We start from the raw sequence: 20,454 nt of genomic DNA, 5'->3' as shown, positions 1-20,454 counted from the left end.
AGGGAGACTTCTCTGCTTGTGGTGGATAAGCAGATAACAGCCTCGTCAGCACTGAAGCATTTGTGTAATAGATATAGTACCACAATGAGAGTTGACAATTTATATTGTCATTATTAGTCGTGAAGTGCATTATATTGTAAAATCCCAAAAAACATATTCATATTTCAATCATGTTTTGTGTATTTTTATGCTTCTTTAGGGTTGGACATGGCCACCATTTGGCATATTGCCATCCGCCAGATGTTTGCTGGACTGTTTTTCTCATCAGAATGTGGAGATGGAGGCATATGTAAGTACACACAACTGACAGACACATTATCAAAACACATATGGATACATGCAGAACTATTTCCACCCACTCCACATTATTGCAGATGTAGGGATTTCAAAATCTCTTTTGTTACCGACGAAAGAAATTATGTACGTTTTTCCATTACTCTAACTCAGGCAGTGAAATATGATTAACTTCAATTACTGACTTCACTATGAAAAGGCGGAACTATAAATACCACAGTGTGCGTGAAGGCTACTGACAAATCTGAATTATCATCAAGGTTAACATCAGTTATCATAATTGAAAGGCCATGTGTCCCTTAAAACATATAATACATTTGAATTATTTTCCATTATATCACAAAAATCCCTGAATATAGTGTGTATATATAATACACTTCTTCTTGTGCACACTTGTTGGTGTGGTGGTGGTTACCGGATGGACAACATGCCATGTCAAAACGGTACCGACAGTATAAACGGTTTCCCAAATGGCATGTTTCCATTTGGAAAAGCATCTGGTAAGAGCAACGAAATTGGACATCACAATGTCAAAAGCCTCCGTTTTATCCTATTGTATTATTAACCTTGTAATATAGTGCTTTTAGTAAGTCACATGAGCAACATGAGCAGGGATGAAATGGACTATTTGCTATGTGAATTTCACTTAACTCCAGCTCCTGTCAGCGGGCACTAAAATGGAACCCGATAAATGACTCCTTAGAGACAGAGGCAAAGATGGTTTTCACTTTAAAGACTAAGGTTCAAAGAGTTGATTTGTCTGATAATCAACATGTAATTCTGCTGAAACTTCTGAAGATTATATCCTTCAAAGATCGTCATATTTCTGACCTTTTTCTTAATGCTTTAAGTTCCCTCGAAATGACTAAATTACCTTTATAGTAATCTCCAAATCCAAGAACAAAGAACTGCTGACTGTTCCTCCGGTCTGTGAAGATGTCAGTGACTTATCTTTTGAGTAATACTGAAAGACTATGTGACTGTTAATACACAGTTTGGGAACAATTTCCAACAAGGATTAACACTAATCACACTAAAGGCGACTGTACTGAACAGAGCATTCATTTCAGGTATGAAGTCTTAAAACAGTGTTGTATACCTTGTCTCAACTCCCCCTTGTTGTAAAGCAATGCAGCTCCAAATATCCAGTAACATTCACAATGACTAAACAGGAAGGAGTTATTTTGTTTTGCAGACAACAAGCATTATTGTAATTGATGCATAGGGTTAGATACAGAACAAGTCATTAATAGACATATAGAGAAGGTTAGTTGGGTAATAATGACCTTTTTTTGTATTTTTCCACTAAGTGCTTTAAAAAGGAGGCAATGAAAAAAAGTATAAGATATCAAAAGCAAGAAGAAAATGCATAATATACTGTATAAATGCATGCCAATACAGTATAATTATAATATTTAACAAATGGAATCAGACAATATCTGAAATAAGACCCTAAAAAACAGTAGCGTCATACAAAAGGACTAAAAAAGTTCCTGTATAATCATAAAACCAAAGGGATAGCAGATAAAACATGGGTTAATATGGTAAATATTTGGTACAAATAGATCTAGGATCATTTTTTGCATCTATAAATAAGCATCTTGATTTGAAGCCAGTTATTTCTCGTCAAGTATTATGAAATAAATTGTTTCCAAACATTCCCTCCTGGTGTCATTTGTCACGAGTTTGGCCAAAATGTATAAAATTATAAAATATAGAATTAAAAAAAATACAAAATCAGTCAACATATTCAACAAAAACCTTACGTTGTAAAAGACCCCCGAAAAGTTTCAAGTTCTTTTTCTTTTATTGAAGAAAATCCAAGAAAGATAAACATTTCAAATCTCCAATGCCCCACTATTCAAGACATCCTTTATTTATAAGGATCAAACACATACTCACTTTGTTCCATTTGGTGCATTGTAAAGTGATATTGGGCCCAGAAAACACTGCAAATATACACACATCATACATATAATTGTTTACACTAAAACACATTCAACAAAAAGTGGATTAAATCAAAGAAAACAAAAAACTAGTACTTTTATTTAAATTTGAATGCAAAGTTGCTTGTTGATTTGATTAACAAAAAAACAAACCTCCCCTGATTCACTAATTCAGTGGTTCCCAATCTGGGGTTTGGGACCACCACAAGGGGTCGCAAGAAAAAATGTAAAGGCCATGAGACATAACAGGAGAGAAATGAAGTTGAAAAAAACACATTTCTACTGCATCAAAAGTATGTTTCTTTTTTCATACTTTCCTCATATCATCTAAATGAAACACATAAACCACAAAAGTCACTCTTTGGTAGACGTACGAGTGACAAGGGGCCACACTTAGGCATTGCTTTAAGGGGCCACAAGACAAACAAAAGGTTGGGAACCACTGCACCAAACTCAATGAGAGTTAGAAACAACCAAATATAAAAACACACAACCAAACACACAAGCTACGAGTGCTGTGTGTAGCATTTTGTTTTATTGCACCTATTTTTGTAGCTTCCAATCATCTTCACAATCTGAATAAACAGTATGAAGATATTGAAGACTGTTACAGTTACTTTGACAGTTATGATTAAGAAATGCTACACACAGCAGCTTTTAACACCCTCTTAATAACTCTTAGACTATCCCTCCATCTCCTTGTTTGTCGTCACTCGATGTCTCTTCCACTTGTAAAACCACCAACACAATGAAAATATGTAGAGCGCAAATAATGCTGAGAAATCATACAGGGAAACGATGAAAAAGAATCCTGCGACTAAGAGAACGCAGATTAGCAGTCTGGTGATGTTACTGAGGATGTCCAACATCAACCACACAACACTATCGGACTCTTTTAATTTGTCAGAGGAGGAACTCGGATGTTTGTGAGCCGGGTGTGCCGATCGATTAAAACTCTCCCTGTGGGCGACTACGCAGTCTTCTCTGTGTCTACTTGTCTCCTGACGGGTGACTGATCTTTCTCGTATTTGAGTGCTGTTTTCCCGATCCTTCGGAGAGCTTTGGGCCGACTCAGTCAATGACTGTCTACTCTGAGCGGCTGAAACGGGGGCGAGATCTTGACTGAGATGAGCACTTGAATTCAAATCTGTCTGTGATTCTGAGAGAATTGGTTCTGCTGTGGCGAGCGACTGACTCGTCTCTTTCGGGGAGTATTCATCGCTCTTAGTGGATACGGTTTGTTCCAGGCCTTGACAGAGACTTAAATTTGGATCTGTTGGTAGTTCTGTCAAGGAAAATACACCTGAATCAAAATCATCATTGAAGTCTGTCTCAAAAAGACAATCTTGTGTAATATCAGGTATATCTGCCAGCTCGATCTCCATCCCATCAACAATATCTGTTTTATTCTGGCCGAACACCTCTTCCCAAACCCCCCTTACCAAATCTTCTCCAAATCTTTCTATGAACACCTCCTCCGATCCTGACTCTATCACTTCAAGTGCTACGATATTTTCCGCCGTAATGGGGTCTTTTGTTCCCTCTGACGATTTATGATATTCAACACGTGGAGAGCTCTCAACTTCTGCTGACAACTCTCGTTCTTTCAATTCAGCCGGTGCGTTCTCGCTCTCCCCCCGAGGGTTCTCCACATTACCCATCAACTCCCCCAGCTCTTCTATTTCCAGCTTTCCAATACTCACCCTCTCATCTTTGTCTCTCTGACTCATATCTTCCTCTGTTCTATCTAATGTTTCAGGTTGGTGTTGAAGTTCTGTTGAAGTGTCTTTCTTTACAACGTCCTTAACTTCTTCTTGGCTCATTTCACGGCCTACATCCTCTCTCTGACCCTTCATATCGTCCTGTGAGTGAGTCCATCTCATTTCTACCACCTCAACGGCGTTTGGGTTGCATTTATCTGTTGGAAAAGGTCTGAATGTATCATGATCACCTTGGAAGACCTTTTTCATTTCCCTGGATTCCACTGTGTGTCTTGTCTCTGGTGCTGACTTTATTATTTCCTCTTGCTCCTCAATTATTCCGTCACAACTCAAACCGTTTCCTTCCTCAATCTGATTTGAGACTAATACATGTTCACTTGTTTCATTTGAATCCTCCTCTTTCTGAATGCCCACCTCTTCCCCTGCTTTGATTGGCCTTGACTGTTTATTATGTACTTCCGAAATTATTGACGGTTTTCCCCTCTGCCATGATGAATTAAGTTTGTCACTATGTTCCTCATTTAATACCTGAATAATTCCCACTTCTGCACCAATTAGTCTCTTTGTTTCGTCGCTTGTCGTACAATAGGAAGGTTCCACCTCTTCCGAGGATTTGTTATTTGACGCAACATCTTCGCTCTCTGATTCCTCCAATTTGAATGCCATTATTTGGCTTTGCTTGAAATTCTCCTCAGATGTTTGGCTCGGATTGGATTCATCTGCGTTTGTCTGTGCGAGTCTTATTTCATTTTCATCGCTCTCGTTCTCCTGTAATGGATTTTCACTGTTTTGGTTCAGCCTGAATTCCTCATGCTGCTTTTCATCTGCATACCTCTGGGAGATTTCACACTCTCCTGTTTTCTGTGGCCTAAATATCTCCTCATCTGTAGGTACTTTATTTCCCGTACAGTTATTCGTGATCCCTCCCTCCACTCCTTGTCTGGATGTGGAAAAGACAAACCTCTCCCCATCCTTTGTCCCCTCTCTGATTGTCCCCCTAAATGCCAGCGTGTCATCCATCACATTGTGTGCGCTACCTGTAACCTCGCCATCCCTGCTGGAAGAAAGACCCTCATGCAGCCTTGCTCCCTGTGAGATCCTATCGACGGCGCTGGCATTCTGAGACTCTGGCATTGCTGTCATGTCTGTTGTCTCTGACTCCCCTGAGCTTGTTACTAAGTCAGCTGCGTGTGGTGTGAAGGGCTCATCCTTTCCTATCCCTTCTGCTCTTCCCATTATTCCTTCTCTTTCTCGCTCCCTGATCGCATGCTTGTGGCACTCAGTTGAGCTGTCAGCAGAGCCCTCGGACACAGGCGTTGCCCCCTCGAGGCAAAATTCCTGCCGAGTGTCTGTTACGGAGTTTGTCTGTGACCTTTGGGATGCATCTCGTGTCGCTGTGTTGTCATCTCGTGGGCTGCTGACACATGCCTCCTCCGGCTCGTGGTCTTCAGTGTTCAAGGCAACATTATCCAATGATATTTCGCAAGTATCTGACAGCAGCTGACATAAAGCTGAGGTGCGTGCATGCGAGGTGGTGGGTGTATCCGCGCCCACCTGAAATTCACACTCTTGACTGCTCGCTGCATATTGGGCATTGGGCTCTTTATCATTCGAGGGAGACACTGACGCTGCCGTCTGCAGCCATTCTGACTCCGGAACACCAGAATGGTCCGTACAGCTCGGCCCATTAAGAAATGCCTGCCATACATCGCACACGGAGGCTTCTTTATCAGTCGTATCATCTGTACCGTTGCGAAAGGTCCCCCACATATCATTGACAGGAGGTGTATCTTCTATATTTTCCTCTGACGCATTTGACAAGGTCATTTTAGCTCCTCCAGTCCAGACGTCATGCGTGTCAGCCGCCCCCCACTGATGGGCTTTGTCGTTGTTCCAGTCCAGCGTGAGCAGAGGAATCTGGTGGTAGGTGAGCACCTGTGGACTCTCGTTGGATTGTTTCTTTTGGCGTTTCTGGAGAAAGTTGGCAGAGTCGCCCCACGGCGTTGGCAAAGGCCGAGAAACTTTCTGGCCATCGGCCGAGTCATGTGCCTCTGGTACTTGCTGCCTCCTTTGGGAGAGGAAATCCTGCACGCGTGCCAAACGTGCTGCTCTGTGCCTGCTTTTTATGCTATCCACCTGTCGAAAAGGCCAAAAGGTCAAAGGTCAGGCCAAGTGTTAATGCTTGAACTACTTGAACTATAGCCAGAGGCTACCAGTTGTGTTAGTCTTTAAAGCCATCCGCTATACTTTAAATCCTCATACTGGCTTGATGACAAAAATGAATGCAATGGCCCATTCATTGAGTATTCTTTCATATGAAACATCACTCTGATGAGGCAATGTGTTGCAACGCTGCTGCAACCATCAGCACATACACCTATTTTTGTTTACATCATCAACTTCCCTGCACCTTTACAAGCAGGTTGCATTTATTATTAATAGTTTTGCACATTTCAGACATGCTCTCAAGTGTCAGGTTAGCTGACTTTCTATATCCTTCTGGGGCCCACTGAGGACTGTGCAGCATGACATGCATCTATTGGCTCAGCTATCATGTCTTTGCAGAAAGAACACACATACTTTCTCACTTTATATTTGCAGCTGGAGACACGGTGACTAGCAGTGATCGTGAGTTGTTTTGTCGCAAGCAGTGTTTACTTCTGAGTGATGTTGGTGTTACATTTTTTTCCACAGATTTCAAGGGGAGTGTGTTGTGTTCCCCCCCAAAAGATGATAAATGAACCTCACCAAAGTTTTGTGTTCTTCATTATATAGTAATGATTGTATATATGTGCTGTTCTTTCTGTTAGCCTCCTCTGCTTTATGTGTGGCCTCTGCTTCTGCAAAGAAAAAGACAAAAATTTGCTTGCACGCTTATACACACATACTTAATTCATGTACGCATGCACACACATAGAAACATTAAAGAGGAACAATAGCCATTTTTAAAAAAATAATGGTATTATATAACATGATGGAAAAGATACTGCAAGCTGCTCATGTACGCACACATTGTGAGAGCGCACCGGAAAACCACGAGATGGCAGCGTCATCACGGTAAACAGTAACTCCCTGCCAGTGGTAATATAAATAGAATTTCTATAACATTTGCACTATAAATAAACATGCTGTCACTTTCTGAATGGATTTCATGTGATTTCATTCACAATAAACACTTATAGTATAAGATGAGTAAACTGTGTCATACCTTTCCGACTTCTTTTGTCTTCCAGTAGTTCTAGTTTATGCAGCTAGCTTGTAGTTTCCACAGTGAGGAACAGAACACCAGTAAGGCATCTCGGACTATTCCCATCCATGCTCAACAAAAGTCTAGTACTGTATTTATGTAATTAGCTATAGATAACGTTATTTTACTATCTAAATAGCTAGCTACCAAAACATAATTTGTTGTGCCTGTTGCTAGGCGCAATTGTCCCGTGAGCGTGACGGCCGTTACAACATATGCTGAAATCCTGTCATGAATCTTTCAATTCTACTGGACAGCACTTTGCTCAACTACTGGAAGACGAAAGAAGTCAGAAAGGTATGACACAGTTTCCCTGTCTTATAAGTGTTTATTGTTAATATAAAATAAATTCAGGAAGTGACAGTATGTTTATTTATAGTGCAAATGTTGTCAAAAGTCAGGCGTTTACCTTGATGACGCAGCCACCTCGTGGTTTCCCGGTGCGCCCCCGCAAAAATGCGCGTACATGAGCAATATTTTTTTTCATCCTGTTATATAGCCTCCAGAGTATTTTTTTTTTTTTTTTTTAAATGTCCGCTGTTCCCCTTTAAGTATACACACCTGCAGCAGCTGTTGATAGGTTACTGGTCTCCCAGGTCGTTTCCTCTGCACTCCCCCTCCTATGGTTCAAAAAGAAGTAGGAATAACATTACACAAGCTCACAGATATGTTTTACAGCTAATAAATCACATTGTTTCAGTGTTTCTCAGCTTTTTACATGTATTTTTTAAGGGGCTTCATTCAGAATTTGTTTCAACAATTTGACACAATGTTGCAAATATTCAAACAGGGGTTATCACATTTTAGAGTGAAACTCTTTTCTGTGTATTTTTTTTCATGTTTTGCTGTATTTCTTTCTGTTAGGTGGATATGAAAAAGAGTGGTGATGCGTGGAATGGTCAAACCATTCCAGTTTTTCTTACAGGAGCCACCCTCATTGGCACCCTCTTTCCACTAACCTCCATATAATGCCTCAAGGCTCAGTGTTTAATTTGTCCAGTTCCTCTTTATCTATAGTATATCTTATTTTTATGACTAAGTTTAGCGAAATGGTAAAATAAAGAGGGGGTCAGCGCCTGCTGTACTGTATATGTACCTGCTATGATTATGATATACAGTAAGATATGTACACTAAGTTAGCTGTGATTCTTAATTCCATGCAGAGAGCATATATATATACCAGCAGCCTTTGAAACTGAGACAATTGAAATGCTTTTTTTAATGTTTGTCTGCTGTATTATCACATTTCCATTACTGTTATACTGCAGCAAGTCAGACCAGAGCAAGCACAGATGCATAATATGGAATTATTGTTCCCAGAGCAGAAAAAAAAGCTATTTGTGAATTGGGGTCAAAGAGGATAAAGTCAGCATATCTGGCCTCCTTAGCCGTGGTGAGACGTCATGGAAACCTGAACAGACACCTGACCTTAAATGGGCAATATGTGTTCTGCAGTCCAAACATCCATTACTGAAAAGTTACATAACAGCTTACTGTAAACACACAATTGCCCGGCTTCCACCTAATGAGAGGAGCAGCACAGCTTCACTTTCCTACCACAGCAAATGAGAGTTAGTTGGGACCTTTTTCTTGTGTCTGGTTGAAGAACTTTCAATAGCTTTACTTCTATGAAGCACTGATGGATCCACATAACCTCCATTTTATTTGACTATTGATTATTATTATGTAATGGCATCTATTGTCACGAGCGTGATGTGACTTCCTTCAGCTGAGGCATGTTTAAAAAAAGACTGCATTAGTTTCTCTCACCTGTTAGCTTTGAGACAGCTCCTCTTGCTCTTGTAGAACGCACTCTCCTCTTGCGCTTGAGGCCCGTGCTCCTTTACTTTTCCTTTCTTATGGCAGAACAGCACATAGTTCATTCCCTTGTTATTCGCCCAAAAAGTGCCCACTGAAGTTTCATAACGCAGACAGACCTCCACTCTGGTGCCCTCTCTCTCAAAGGGAGGCACCAGAGTGTACTTAAAGGTGAACCTGTCTGTTTTCCTATCGCTGGATCCGGGCACGTACTCCGCCAGCACGTCAAAGTAGCTTGTCCAGCGATCCAGGCTCACGCGGGCGTAAACAGACTTCCCGTAGCAGAGGTTGACCACCCTGATGATGCCACGCAGCGTGGTGGTTCCCGGAAGGAGGTCGATGCTTTCGAGCTCTACCATCTGCGCTTGGAGACTCTGGTCCAGCTCCTCTGGGGATGAGGGGACTGCAAACAGAGAGGACATGTAGAACTCCTCCAAGGGATGGGTCGCCTCGTTCTCAGGGGGCTGGCTGACTTCTGGTTCTGTTACTTCAGCATTGTCAAACTCCTTAACCGACACCAGGTTGAGGCCAAATGCATCGGCGAACGACACCTTCCTCCGATTGACCTGCGGAGGCTCTGGTTCGGAGTCCTCGTCTGTTTCCTCGTCCGTGTTGGAACCCGTGGGAGACGAGGCCTTCATTCCCCCCTCTTCCTGCTCCCCATTTTCTTCACTTCCCTGCCCCACAACCACCCCGTCCTCTTCCAACGTGCAGACCTCCATAATGCGCGGTGGTCTGAGAGGCAGCTGTCCGCCCGTCCGTCCTGCCGTCTGTCTGGCTCGGAGGGTGGCACAGACCAGAGTGCCCCCAGCCCGGCTGCAGTGATACTGTAGAAGGGAGAGCAGGGAGAGGACGTGACTTGACAGATGGAGTTCGGTTACAGCTGAACATTGTGAGTCTGAGCCAGGCCTATTAATAGGACACATATAACTAGACCAAGGCAGGCCAGTTATCCTCTCAGTTATCCTCGCACAATATGTTTGCTAGTTACAAAATAAATAAAGGGAAATATAGCTTTTATAAAGCACTTTAAAGTAAAAACCAATGTCCAATGTTTGAAGTATGTTGCTCCTTCAAATTGGAAAATATTCCAAACTAACAAGCTGTATTTTAACTTTACTATCCTTGTGGTATTATACAAAACACAAATAATGAATTGGCTGAGATGGGAGTTTTGATCTGAGTGTAAATTATATGACACAGTGTCTTCTGGTTGTTATGGCCAGTTGATAAACAAAACTGTCATGTAACCATGATGTATCACTTTATTACCACGTGATATAATCTGTGCATGTAGATACACAGCTGGACAGCTTTATGCCAGATGGAGATTATTTTAGGATTTGCAGAATTAGAAACTGAACTACCACTTGCTGGCAATATTCATTAGCTTGCACAATATTTCATTTGCTTTCATTTGCTTTAAATGGATATCGAATAAAAAATGCAGTTGGTCCTTCACTGTGCTCCAGACTGAAATACCTCAATAACTATTGATTGCATTGCCATTACATTTTGTACAGACGTTCGTGTCTGAATGAATTGTAGTGACTCTGGTGATCCCTTAAGTTTTCATCTAGCGCCATCATCAGGTCAAAATTTTAAGTTGTTCAGAGTTTTTTTTTAGTGTATGATCAAAAACCTGCATAACTACTTACATTTCCATCAACTTCAGCTGTGCTTTGTGTTTAATTAGTCAATGTTTGCATGCCAACATGCTAAGCTAAGATGGTGAACAGGCTAAACATCATGTCACCATTGTCTGTGAGCATGTGAGCATGCCGATATTTGCTTTTAGCTCAAAATACCGCAGTGCCTAAGTTCAGCATCACAGAGCCGCTAGTGCAGCTGTTTGACAACTCAAGTTACTGTACCCACTGTACAGCCGATTAGACTGTTGTCAGGCTATTAAATAGGCATAATCAGTCACTATAAGCACCATTGATGTGGGTCAATAGGGGCCGACTACACACGATATTAGGTTTTTATCATCTATTCACATGGAAGATCACCAAAAGTAGGTATAAAAGAACACGACACCGACCTCTAGTGACCGTAGTAATTATAATAGGAGCAGAAGTGGTAGTCAGGTGCTGTAGTATAGACCGCATGAAACTACATATGGGGTGGAGATCAGGGGTGATGGACGGGAAACCAACAAAGTCTAGCTGTCGTTGTGTTCACAAGTCTTAAGTTTCACTTTCACTTTTTAAACGTAGTTATTTTATGCCAAAACAGGCTGTTTTTCCCCAAAATTGATTTTGTTGCCTAAACCTAAAAAAAGCCTTTTTGTTTGTGTTCAGAACGTAACATTTCATTCAGTTTTACTACGTGTTAGAACGTGTTGCTTTTAAGTTTCGCTTTGACTTTTACAACATAGTAGGTGTAGTAGACCCCTAATGACCCACATCTATGGTGCTCATAGCTACTGATAACGCCTATTTCATGGCCTGATAACGGTCGAATCGGGTGCACATGAGAGCTGCTGTCAAATATTTGCTATCTTTATCTAAGAAACTCTTATTTTGCAATTTTAACTATTAGTAACACTGTTTTATTTTTTGAATTTCCATAATGTTGTGCATTAGGTTGCTGCAGTTGAAGGACCACAGTTAAAGAACTTGTATTGCCTAAAGTACCAAAGTGTCCCCAGGACATTGTCACCCTACCTGTTGCAGGGGAAGTGCCCTGGAGCTTTTTCTGACCTCTGACCTCCATGGGCAGACTGCAAAAAAATAAGATAATTTCCCTGTTGAGATCGATTATGTCTCAAATAGTTATTAGTGCCGATAGTGCGCTTGAAAGGCCTTTGTGTTAAAGCGAGTATTGACATCTCCAGATCCTCTCGTATCATTGCCGTTGAAGGCAGCCGTCATACTTCAGGTTCGCTGCATCTTGGAACAGAAAACTGAAGATTATTCTGTTCTTTGTAGCGAATTGAGTTTGTGTGTGTGTGTGCCACCGTCTCGGATAGGAAGTTCAACTAATCCTCGATATGCAGTGTAACTTTACCCCAAAATCCAGTATATCTTGTAAATAGACTTTAGTTCTGGTTATACAATCCTTCACAGGTAGGTGAGCAGGCTTTTGTCCTCAAAGGACCCTTTGTTCTACGTTTTGAAGCCAAAGAGGTTCTCTTTTTACTTTTAATTGCAGTTTTGGTCTTTAAATAGCATCAGAAATTCGCATTTGCAACTTTTATAAAAGGCAGATATATGAATAAGTGTTAAAAATGATATATATTTATAATTAAATACAATAATTTAAAATACTGTCACACATCTTTATGCATACAGTCTGTAATAATGTAATAAGGAATACAAAATATATATTTTTATTCCCTTTTTAAGTGTTCACATTTAGAAAGGAAGCAGATAAATATGAGAAAAAACTTGCACAACAAAAAAATAAATAAAAAAGTTGAATCAACACCTCTTTAATAATATTAATAAATGTGTCGAATGTATTCACAGTGGCCAACTTGTACATCTAATGTATATCAGTAGATGGCACTATGTGATCAGAGTAAACTACATTTCAGATTATTTTACACCTCAGTCATTAATTAGCATTTTTTTAGTTTGCACCTTCTTTGTGATAATGAGTTCCAAGTGTGCAGATAGTGTCAGAGAAAAAACATTCAACATAGAGGGAAAGGGGAAATAAGAAAACTTCCCTAGTGTTATTTACAGCCCATTGTCTCGTGTTACCTCAGACAGACAGTTATTAACATCGACCAGTAGGTGGCAGCAAACCACCACAATTCCATCCTACTTGTTTTCCCTTCTCATCCTCATCACTTCCCAGATGCTGTTTCTTCCTACTTTTTATTTGATATATATATATATATATCATTAATAGCAATTATTGTAAGATCTATAACACAAACAAACACACAAAAATCCAGTAGACCAAATTATTGCGTGTTAGACCATACAATATGCCTATCCCATATTTTCAACCAGAACAATACTTGTTTTTTTTATCACATCAAGTAGAAATTTCCCTAACATTTGTTTTTCTAAAGCAATAGGCCAATTATGGGACATTTTGGATATCTACTGTATGGCAACATATTATGTGCTTTTACATGCATATAAGGGAAGGATTACCCTATAATATAAATATTGACATTAATAACTAATAAGGAGATGTCGAGTATTTATGCTTTTAGTTAATAAAAAAATCTCCGTTTTATTGATGCAATTTAAAATCACACTGGCATATGAAGTAAGACACACCGGTTGTGTTTTTCATTTAAAAAAAAAAAAATACAAACCTCCCATGCACAAATCCCACAATTAGTCATTCATAATATTAATAACATGGACTATATAATTTAAAATGTTGACAGTAGAGAGAATAAGACAAGATACACTTCTTACATTTTTAAAAACTTGCCCCCCCCACCCTTTCTTTCTTTTTTTCCAGTTAATGATAATCTGGTCATTCATTTCTTGACCGTGAACGTCTCAGCGACGTTTGAAAAAAAAAAAAGGCAAGACGAGACAGAATAAAGAATAAAGCAAAGCCTTTATAATACAGCTCAATGTGTGACTGGCTTCGGAAACTACTACTATTAAATGAATAAATAGAGGCTAAATTACCTTGTGAAGGAATGACAGAGTGGATAGGAAAAATTCCTTCAGACAAACAGTCATATTTTTTGTAATAAAGTATTTATTTAGCAGTGATTTTATTAGATAATGAGTTAGTCTAAATTTGTGTTTACATTAAAATTGCGTATAATAATAATAAGATTTTTTTTTACCGTTATTGATTACCTATCATTTTACAGTATGCACACACTTCCACATGATCTTGAAGTATTTTTCTCTACAAACTGATTAATAATGTAAAATGTATTTTATTACATTTAAAATGTGACCCAAAAAATACCATAAATGATGACCTATAAATCCTGACTTAAAGGATGCTGATTCTTTTCCTAGTTTACACAATCACACACATTTGATCTTCATTTTTGCACCAATACACACATTCCTCTTGATTCATGTTCACAACAATGATTACATATTACTTTTATGCAGAATTATAATAGAACATGTGAGCGACGTATAGTTTACCATATAAAACATGACAGAGGAGACGCACAACTTCCTTTAAGAATATCTTAAAGATTAGAAAGGAAAATAATAAGGTTTTATGTCACAGAAAAAAGTAGGATAGAAGTTCTTGTTGAAATATTACAGGAACATTACGGGAATATTTATTGATTTCCCCCCCCCCCATGTATAGTTCCCACTTTGTCTTTGCAGTAAAGCCACTTCTTGGTGCATCTCCCTCATAATGAAGTTTCTCAGATAGAGAAACCGGCGCACTTATCTCTGGGTCGGATTAAGGACCGTCCCGTTACCGGAGAGGGTTACCGGTTCACTAACCCAACAACAATGCACGACTATACCGGGGAATGAGCCACCGTTAAATGGAGAAACACCACACCGTTTTGCAAAAGAGGAAACAAACTTTTTAAAAAAGGACTTTTTTGTTTACATAGCAGGTGGCCAGGTGACGTCACACGGGGTCGCAGTACGCCCAAAAAATAACAACACACACCTCCGCGCACAAGCAAGTGCGCCTCCCCTCGGGGGGGTTTTCTAGTCCCAAATAGACTTTGCTTGCTGATGTGTGTGTGTGTAAAAAAAAAAACAAGCCGCGTCTTCCTCGCATTTGCGCGTCATTCAAACAGGACTCAGTGTACTGCTTTCTTTCCTCTCTCTGTTGCATTAGTAATAACAGCGGCGTTGACGGGAGACAGCAGGAGAGAGAGAGAGAGAGAGAGAGAAAGAGAGAGAGAGTGTGTGTGTGTCTCTATCCGAGACAGCCAGCGGTGCCCAGCGGAGGAATATTCCAGCTTGTTTTATTTACTCTGCAGCTTGTTGTTCGTTTTTCTCTCTGCGCTATGGTGAACTTGGACAGTCACGTGTTGTGAAGAAGAGCTCTCTGCAAAAACACACAGACGACTTCTCACCTGGTGTGTGTTGACTTTTTACATCGCGGAGGAAAAATATCTAGGCTATACCTGCCATTTTTTTCTGGTAAGTTTTTCCTTGCCCAAGAGTGTACTATTTGTGTCTCTCCGCCGGGTCACAAGTTAGTCCTGCATGGTGTTATTATATCTCGCGCTTTTGCAAACTTCACGTGCAACATTTGTTGTTATTTACTCGTTGCGCGTGGACTTCCTGTGATTTTTATTGACCGTGCAGCTGTTGACATATTTCACCTACATAGTGCTGTTGTAGTTCTTCATGCTGGACCTCCAGACAGCTCTGTCCAGGGCTGTGCCTGCTCTGAAACTGACTTTTGAAAAGCTGATTATTGTTTCCTATCTGCATATTATTTCAACATTTAATTCAATTTTTAAATGCTTTTTATTTACCACCAAGTTGATAAATGTCATATCTAAAAAAAACTATTTTTTAAAAGGTAGTCTGTTGAGAAATTTGGTAATATTAATGCACTGTTCTGTTTTTTTATTTGATTTATACACGCCTTTTTACAGTATAATGTCAGATTATAATCTGCATTAATGTCACTGAAAGCCTATCTATTTAGTGGTTGCTAGAATTTATTGGTTATTGCTAAAATTGCAGTAATTACTAAAAAACATAAGCAAATAAATTATGTGTAATACAAGTTGTTATATGTATATCACATATTAAATATCTTATTTATCAAATAGGCAAGGATTAGTAAAAATTCCTTTAGTGTTGTAAAGCCATGGTATTTTCATCTGTGACATGCATTTAGTTTTAAAAGCTTTTTTTGTTTCCTCATGTTTTTAAAATAGCACTGTCACAGTTTCTTAAGCTCAAATAGTACACTTAAAAAAATGAAATGCAAGTAGATTTAAGGCTGTAATTGTTTGTAATTATCAATGCTTTATCTGCACGATCAATATCTGATTATCAGCAGTCCAACACCTTACCTACCGTGCTTGCTCGCTCCATTTTTTATATTCCATTTTTGTCCAAAAACAAACAAAAGAGATGCTGGGTAGCATATCAAAATTCATCATGATTGATGTCAAAATCTATCTTATTAATAAGCAAAACAGTCAAATTCATATATAAAAAGCTTCTGCTGAGTTTCACTCTCTGTGTCTTGCCCCTGTACTCTTGCAATCACTGTGGCCCAAAAAATCAATAGATAGTAGTAACTTTTTTTTTTTTTTTGGTAAAGTAAGGCTAACAAGGTATAGTGGTGAGCTGCTGAACTCTTCAGGCCTGTCCTCTGATCAGCTTTCACCCCTGGATTAGCTGGATGGACCCTCCTTGTTGGAGCCGCAGGGTGCACAGGTGTTCCCTCCTCAGTTATGCAGGTGTGGGCCAGTTCCCCCGTCACTCAGCAGCTCTCACTCTTCAAAGGCCAGGCGGCAATAAATGCCCCTTGTGAAATATGTCATCGACAGTGCACAATCAGCCCCTTTGTTGAAGTGGCCCCTGTAATCATTTCTTGAAGCGTGTTTAAAACAGTCTTGTTTACATGTTGTCAGGGTGGTAGTGTGTGTGTGTGTGTGCGGTAAGGAAGGTCACTGGATTTTTTGTAAAACAGGATGCATTTTTCCCCCCAAGGCAGTGGTGGGAGAGATGGAGAGAGACTTGCCATTAGTCTCCCTCCAACACTGACCGTTGTTGGGAGCAGTGCACTTATTACCCCGACTCTCCCCACTCTGCGTCCATTTTTTGATTGCTGCATTTATCATCGGGCGGTCGTGCTCTACATTATGGTAATAGGAAAATGAATGTCCTCCACAGGATTAATGTGTATACCCTGTCATACGTTTCAATCATTTATCAATATTAAGATTCAGCTTTCAGCTCGATGAACACCGGTTGATGCATGATTTTTTATCTTGGATATGGAAATTGTTGCTGAAGCTGATGTAGAAAATGCTTTATTTTTTTAATTCTGAGGGGAAAACTTTGTGTGCTTTTACTGCGAACGCAGAAAAAACAACACAATGCAAAAATGGCGAATTTAGAATCACATTAAAAAGTCCAGAAAGTGGATTTTTTTTCTGCACATCGATTGTGTTTTTGAGTCAGAGTACTTCTCATAGGCAATGAAACACTTGCTCACTTTTGGATTAGCTTTTGAATTGCACCATCACCCATCCCCCAACACCTCTGTAATGAAACAGACTGCTCGCTCAACCCTTGAGGTGTTGCTGCATTTTGGGGGGAAAAATGGGTAAGAAAACCGAGGGAGTGGTGCACCAGCCTCACTTCTCTAAACATCTCACCGAGCCCCATCCACGTAAACCCTACACAGCGTGTTTTCATATACAGCTAACCTGGCCCTGTTACTAAGCTTAAAGGCAATTAAATGGCAAATGTTCAGGTTTTATCCCAGTTAACTTCATAGAAATGTTTCCATGACAACCTCCATGCAAGTTAAAGCAACCAGAAGTGATCAAGTCCTTTTTTTCCCCCCCTCCTCCCCTTCTCCCACTTTGGTTCCCTCCCCTCCTCCTCTTCCTCCTCCTCCTCCCCTGTAAGAATGGAATTTGTGTTGACAGTTTTGGCCTTTAATAGCACTTTTGTGCCGCGGCAAAAGTATTTGTTTACCGGGATCATATACTGCGAGCTGTCAGCTTGGGAGAGATTGACTTCTTAAGATAAAAGAGTGTATTACATGCTTAAGAGGCCACCTCTTTCGCACTGTAATTATCCACATCACAGTAATGATGTTTTGTGTGCCACAGCTCCTAAGAGTCTTGAGACAGCTCAGACTTTTTTAGTTCCGCTCCCTGGGTCACTTCTTAAGCCCGACTCGACGCCGTTGTGAGGGAGAAACGTTGTGACTCTTTTGGCCAGAGAAAGCAGTGCAGGGTGGGGTCAGGGGATGGGGATTAGAGAGGAGTTTGCCCACACAAGGGCGAGTTATCTGAGGAAAGAGTCAGTCAGTGACTTATTTCTTTTTTCACACTGTGCCATTTGTTTCATCTCAGTTCATAGTCACATGGAGAATTTGCTTTTAGTTTATTTTTATGGGTTTGCTTGGCCAAGTTTGAAAAGGCTAGGCGGTTACATATTTACTCAGACCAAAACAATCCAGTGTCAAAATAATCTCACAAAGATTGTTTTGCAAATATTAAATCTTGCGTCATCACGCCTCCCTCCGAGGATTGTGAAGCCACAGAGAGTGTAGCTTTTGGCCGGCGCGTGTGTCAGATTCTGAAATGGAAAGGGGACATGCATGTTAGGGTTCTAAAACAAACTTTTAGGTTTGCTTACACAATATTTCCTTAAGATACTTTATGCCTTTTCATAAGGTTTCACCTCTTGGCACCGCAGTCTCGACGGTGACCTTGTAGTTTAATAGTCTCCCGTTGAGCTGGCATAAACTCGGCCTGTAACACTAACTGACTTCTTGTCGGTCTGTTTATTCAGTAGACTATGTACTCATTTGAATCACAGTACACCTACAGCAGCCACAGCCCTTGCTTTTCTGCCCTTTTTTGTTTTTTTTGTTCCTTGTTGAGTTAACAATTGCATGTTTACTTGCTGGTCAGTGTGGTGTGAAAGCATGGCAGCTTTTATTCAAGTCACGGTCAGATGGACAGTTCTCCTGGTGTGAAAAAATGTGTTGGTTTTGGGGTCTTGCCCTGAATTAAAGATAGAGGGTCACTCGTGGTAAAAGGCAAGGTCACTGTTGCTCAGCCATCAGCCTGTCACTCGTAAACAGTCAAACCTCATGTGAGACAGCACTGTAGGCTAACAGTGAAGTCGACCATTGTTTAAAGGGCAGTTATGAAGACATCTCTGGCATCTTTTTTTAGTAATGATAACATCATTTGATTATTAGTGGCGTGATAGATACTGTATGCAAGTAAAATGAGGAAACTTCTTTGGGTCAATTCCAACCTGATTAATATCTGACAATCAGAAGGTAATGATCTGGAAAAAAAAGATTAGTTTTTAATGTGTGCATCATGGCTATGAATGATAGCTCAGCTTCAGCCATAGACCGCTCGTGTTTTTGACCACAGATATACATCAATACTGCGTTAACTCTGCCTCCCATCTCCAAGGACCTTCGCTCTTTACCCAGAGAGACACACGGACAGAAAGAAGGAAAAAAAATGTTTATTTCAAACATGTTGTGAGAGGGGGAAAAAAACATGGAAAAGGGGGGGGGGGGTTCGTGACAGTAACAGTTTTTGACAGGCACATTAGGCTGCAGAAAGAGCATCCAGCTCGGGGCTGAGGGCATATGGTGCTGCCTTCTGCCGGCGTAGCTCTAGACCAAGTTACAACACTCGCGCAGGGTCACGACTGTCTCAGGTTTGTTCCTTCTGTCTCACTCATCTAAATAAAAACAGGAGGGAAAACTGGAAGCATGGGGGTTGGGTGGTGGAGTCGGGTGTTGTACAGTAGCTGTGTCTTTCAGTAAAGGACAACAGGAATGTTTCCAGCCGAGCCCTTTGGGCCAGGACGTAATTTGGTCAAAATGTGGAGACGTTTGACATTTGCAGAGATGCATCACTGTTAGTTTGGGTTGTTTCTCACAGCAACACACTCTACGCCACAATTTTTCTTTCTGGCATTGGCAAATACAAATTTGCATAAAGCAAAATAGCAGTTATCTAGTTACAAGTATAGTGCAGTGATTTTTTTTATCTCCTTTCACCATCTGAACACCCAGCTCGTGCTCTTTGATGGCAACCCCGAATCCTACTCTAAACAATGACCTTCGTTTCACCACACCGGCTCTGTTGGGTTTTCTACTCTGTAATGTGGAGAGGATGGACCCGGATAATGTGTAGGATGACGCAGGGCTCTGGTCTGAAGACAGCGGATCGGCGGGAGGGTAATTACAGGCTACTGTGTGCGGCTCTCTGGATTTTCCCTGGATCACAGCTATAGGCCTTCGGAGCTCAGCCCCTCGTCGCTGCTCCTCTTGTGAGAACGAAATAAAAACGGCCACAACCATATGGAGGCAGCAAAACAATGGTTTATTTTTATGATATTTGATGAGTGGTTTTTAATTTAGTTTGTCACTTCTGGCAAGCAGCAGGGCAGATGGTGCAGACTCGAGTGCCCATTAGAGCCTAAATACCTCCAGGCAGCTGTTGGTCATAAACTTTTTTTTTTTTTTTAGTTTTTTTCATGCATGTTTTTTTTTCTCTCTTCAACATGGCCCGGGTCAAGAGGAGTCAAACCTGTTACAACACCTGTTTCTGCATATGCAAATCTGTTGTTTTGTCATTTCATTAGGCAAGGCAAAAAGACAAGGGTCCCTTGTGGTTGCAAATGCGACTGGCACCGGGCCCAGTTGGCATGCTACACAGCAGGAAGACGCTCGAGGCGGGGTGAGGGGAGGGACGAGAAGTTGGGGTTTCTGTAGCGAAAGCGAGTCAGCCGTCGGATGCCTTCACATTACAGCTCAATCTGGACGGGTT

At 40.6% G+C, this 20,454-nt stretch overlaps 2 protein-coding genes across 7 annotated transcripts in view; one reads left to right on the top strand and one right to left on the bottom strand.

Moving 5' to 3' along the window:
* The first annotated feature begins 201 nt into the window (after nucleotides 1–201).
* foxp2 (forkhead box P2) overlaps nucleotides 202–20,454 on the top strand; it is a 123,789-nt gene continuing 103,536 nt past the window's right edge. For 5 of the 6 annotated variants that reach the window (XM_037760173.1, XM_037760171.1, XM_037760168.1 and 2 more), the window contains exon 1: nucleotides 14,697–15,085. The gene's annotated coding sequence lies outside the window, so the exon portion shown is untranslated. Of the gene's footprint in view, nucleotides 290–14,696; nucleotides 15,086–20,454 lie in introns of those variants that run through there. The other variant, XM_037760169.1, reaches the window with a different exon arrangement.
* On the bottom strand, nucleotides 2,057–9,852 carry ppp1r3aa (protein phosphatase 1, regulatory subunit 3Aa). The gene is made up of 4 exons (XM_037760167.1): nucleotides 8,979–9,852; nucleotides 7,770–7,828; nucleotides 6,710–6,801; nucleotides 2,057–6,097 (listed from the first exon to the last, which is right to left on the bottom strand). The coding sequence occupies exons 1-4, from the start codon at nucleotides 9,746–9,748 to the stop codon at nucleotides 2,924–2,926; spliced, it is 4,095 nt and encodes a 1,364-aa protein (XP_037616095.1). The 5' UTR covers nucleotides 9,749–9,852; the 3' UTR covers nucleotides 2,057–2,923.

Source organism: Sebastes umbrosus, chromosome 23, assembly GCF_015220745.1.
Source record: "Sebastes umbrosus isolate fSebUmb1 chromosome 23, fSebUmb1.pri, whole genome shotgun sequence".
Lineage (NCBI taxonomy): Eukaryota > Metazoa > Chordata > Actinopteri > Perciformes > Sebastidae > Sebastes > Sebastes umbrosus.
This window is presented reverse-complemented; position numbering and strand designations above follow the sequence as displayed.

Coding starts and splice junctions, on each gene's coding strand:
- ppp1r3aa (XM_037760167.1), bottom strand. CDS start 9,748: ATGGAGGTCTGCACGTTGGAAGAGGACGGGGTGGTTGTGGGGCAGGGA. Junction 7,829..8,978: donor AGCTGTCTCAAAGCTAACAG/GTGAGAGAAACT, acceptor TTTGAACCATAG/GAGGGGGAGTGCAGAGGAAA. Junction 6,802..7,769: donor CCTATCAACAGCTGCTGCAG/GTGTGTATACTT, acceptor TTTTCTTTGCAG/AAGCAGAGGCCACACATAAA.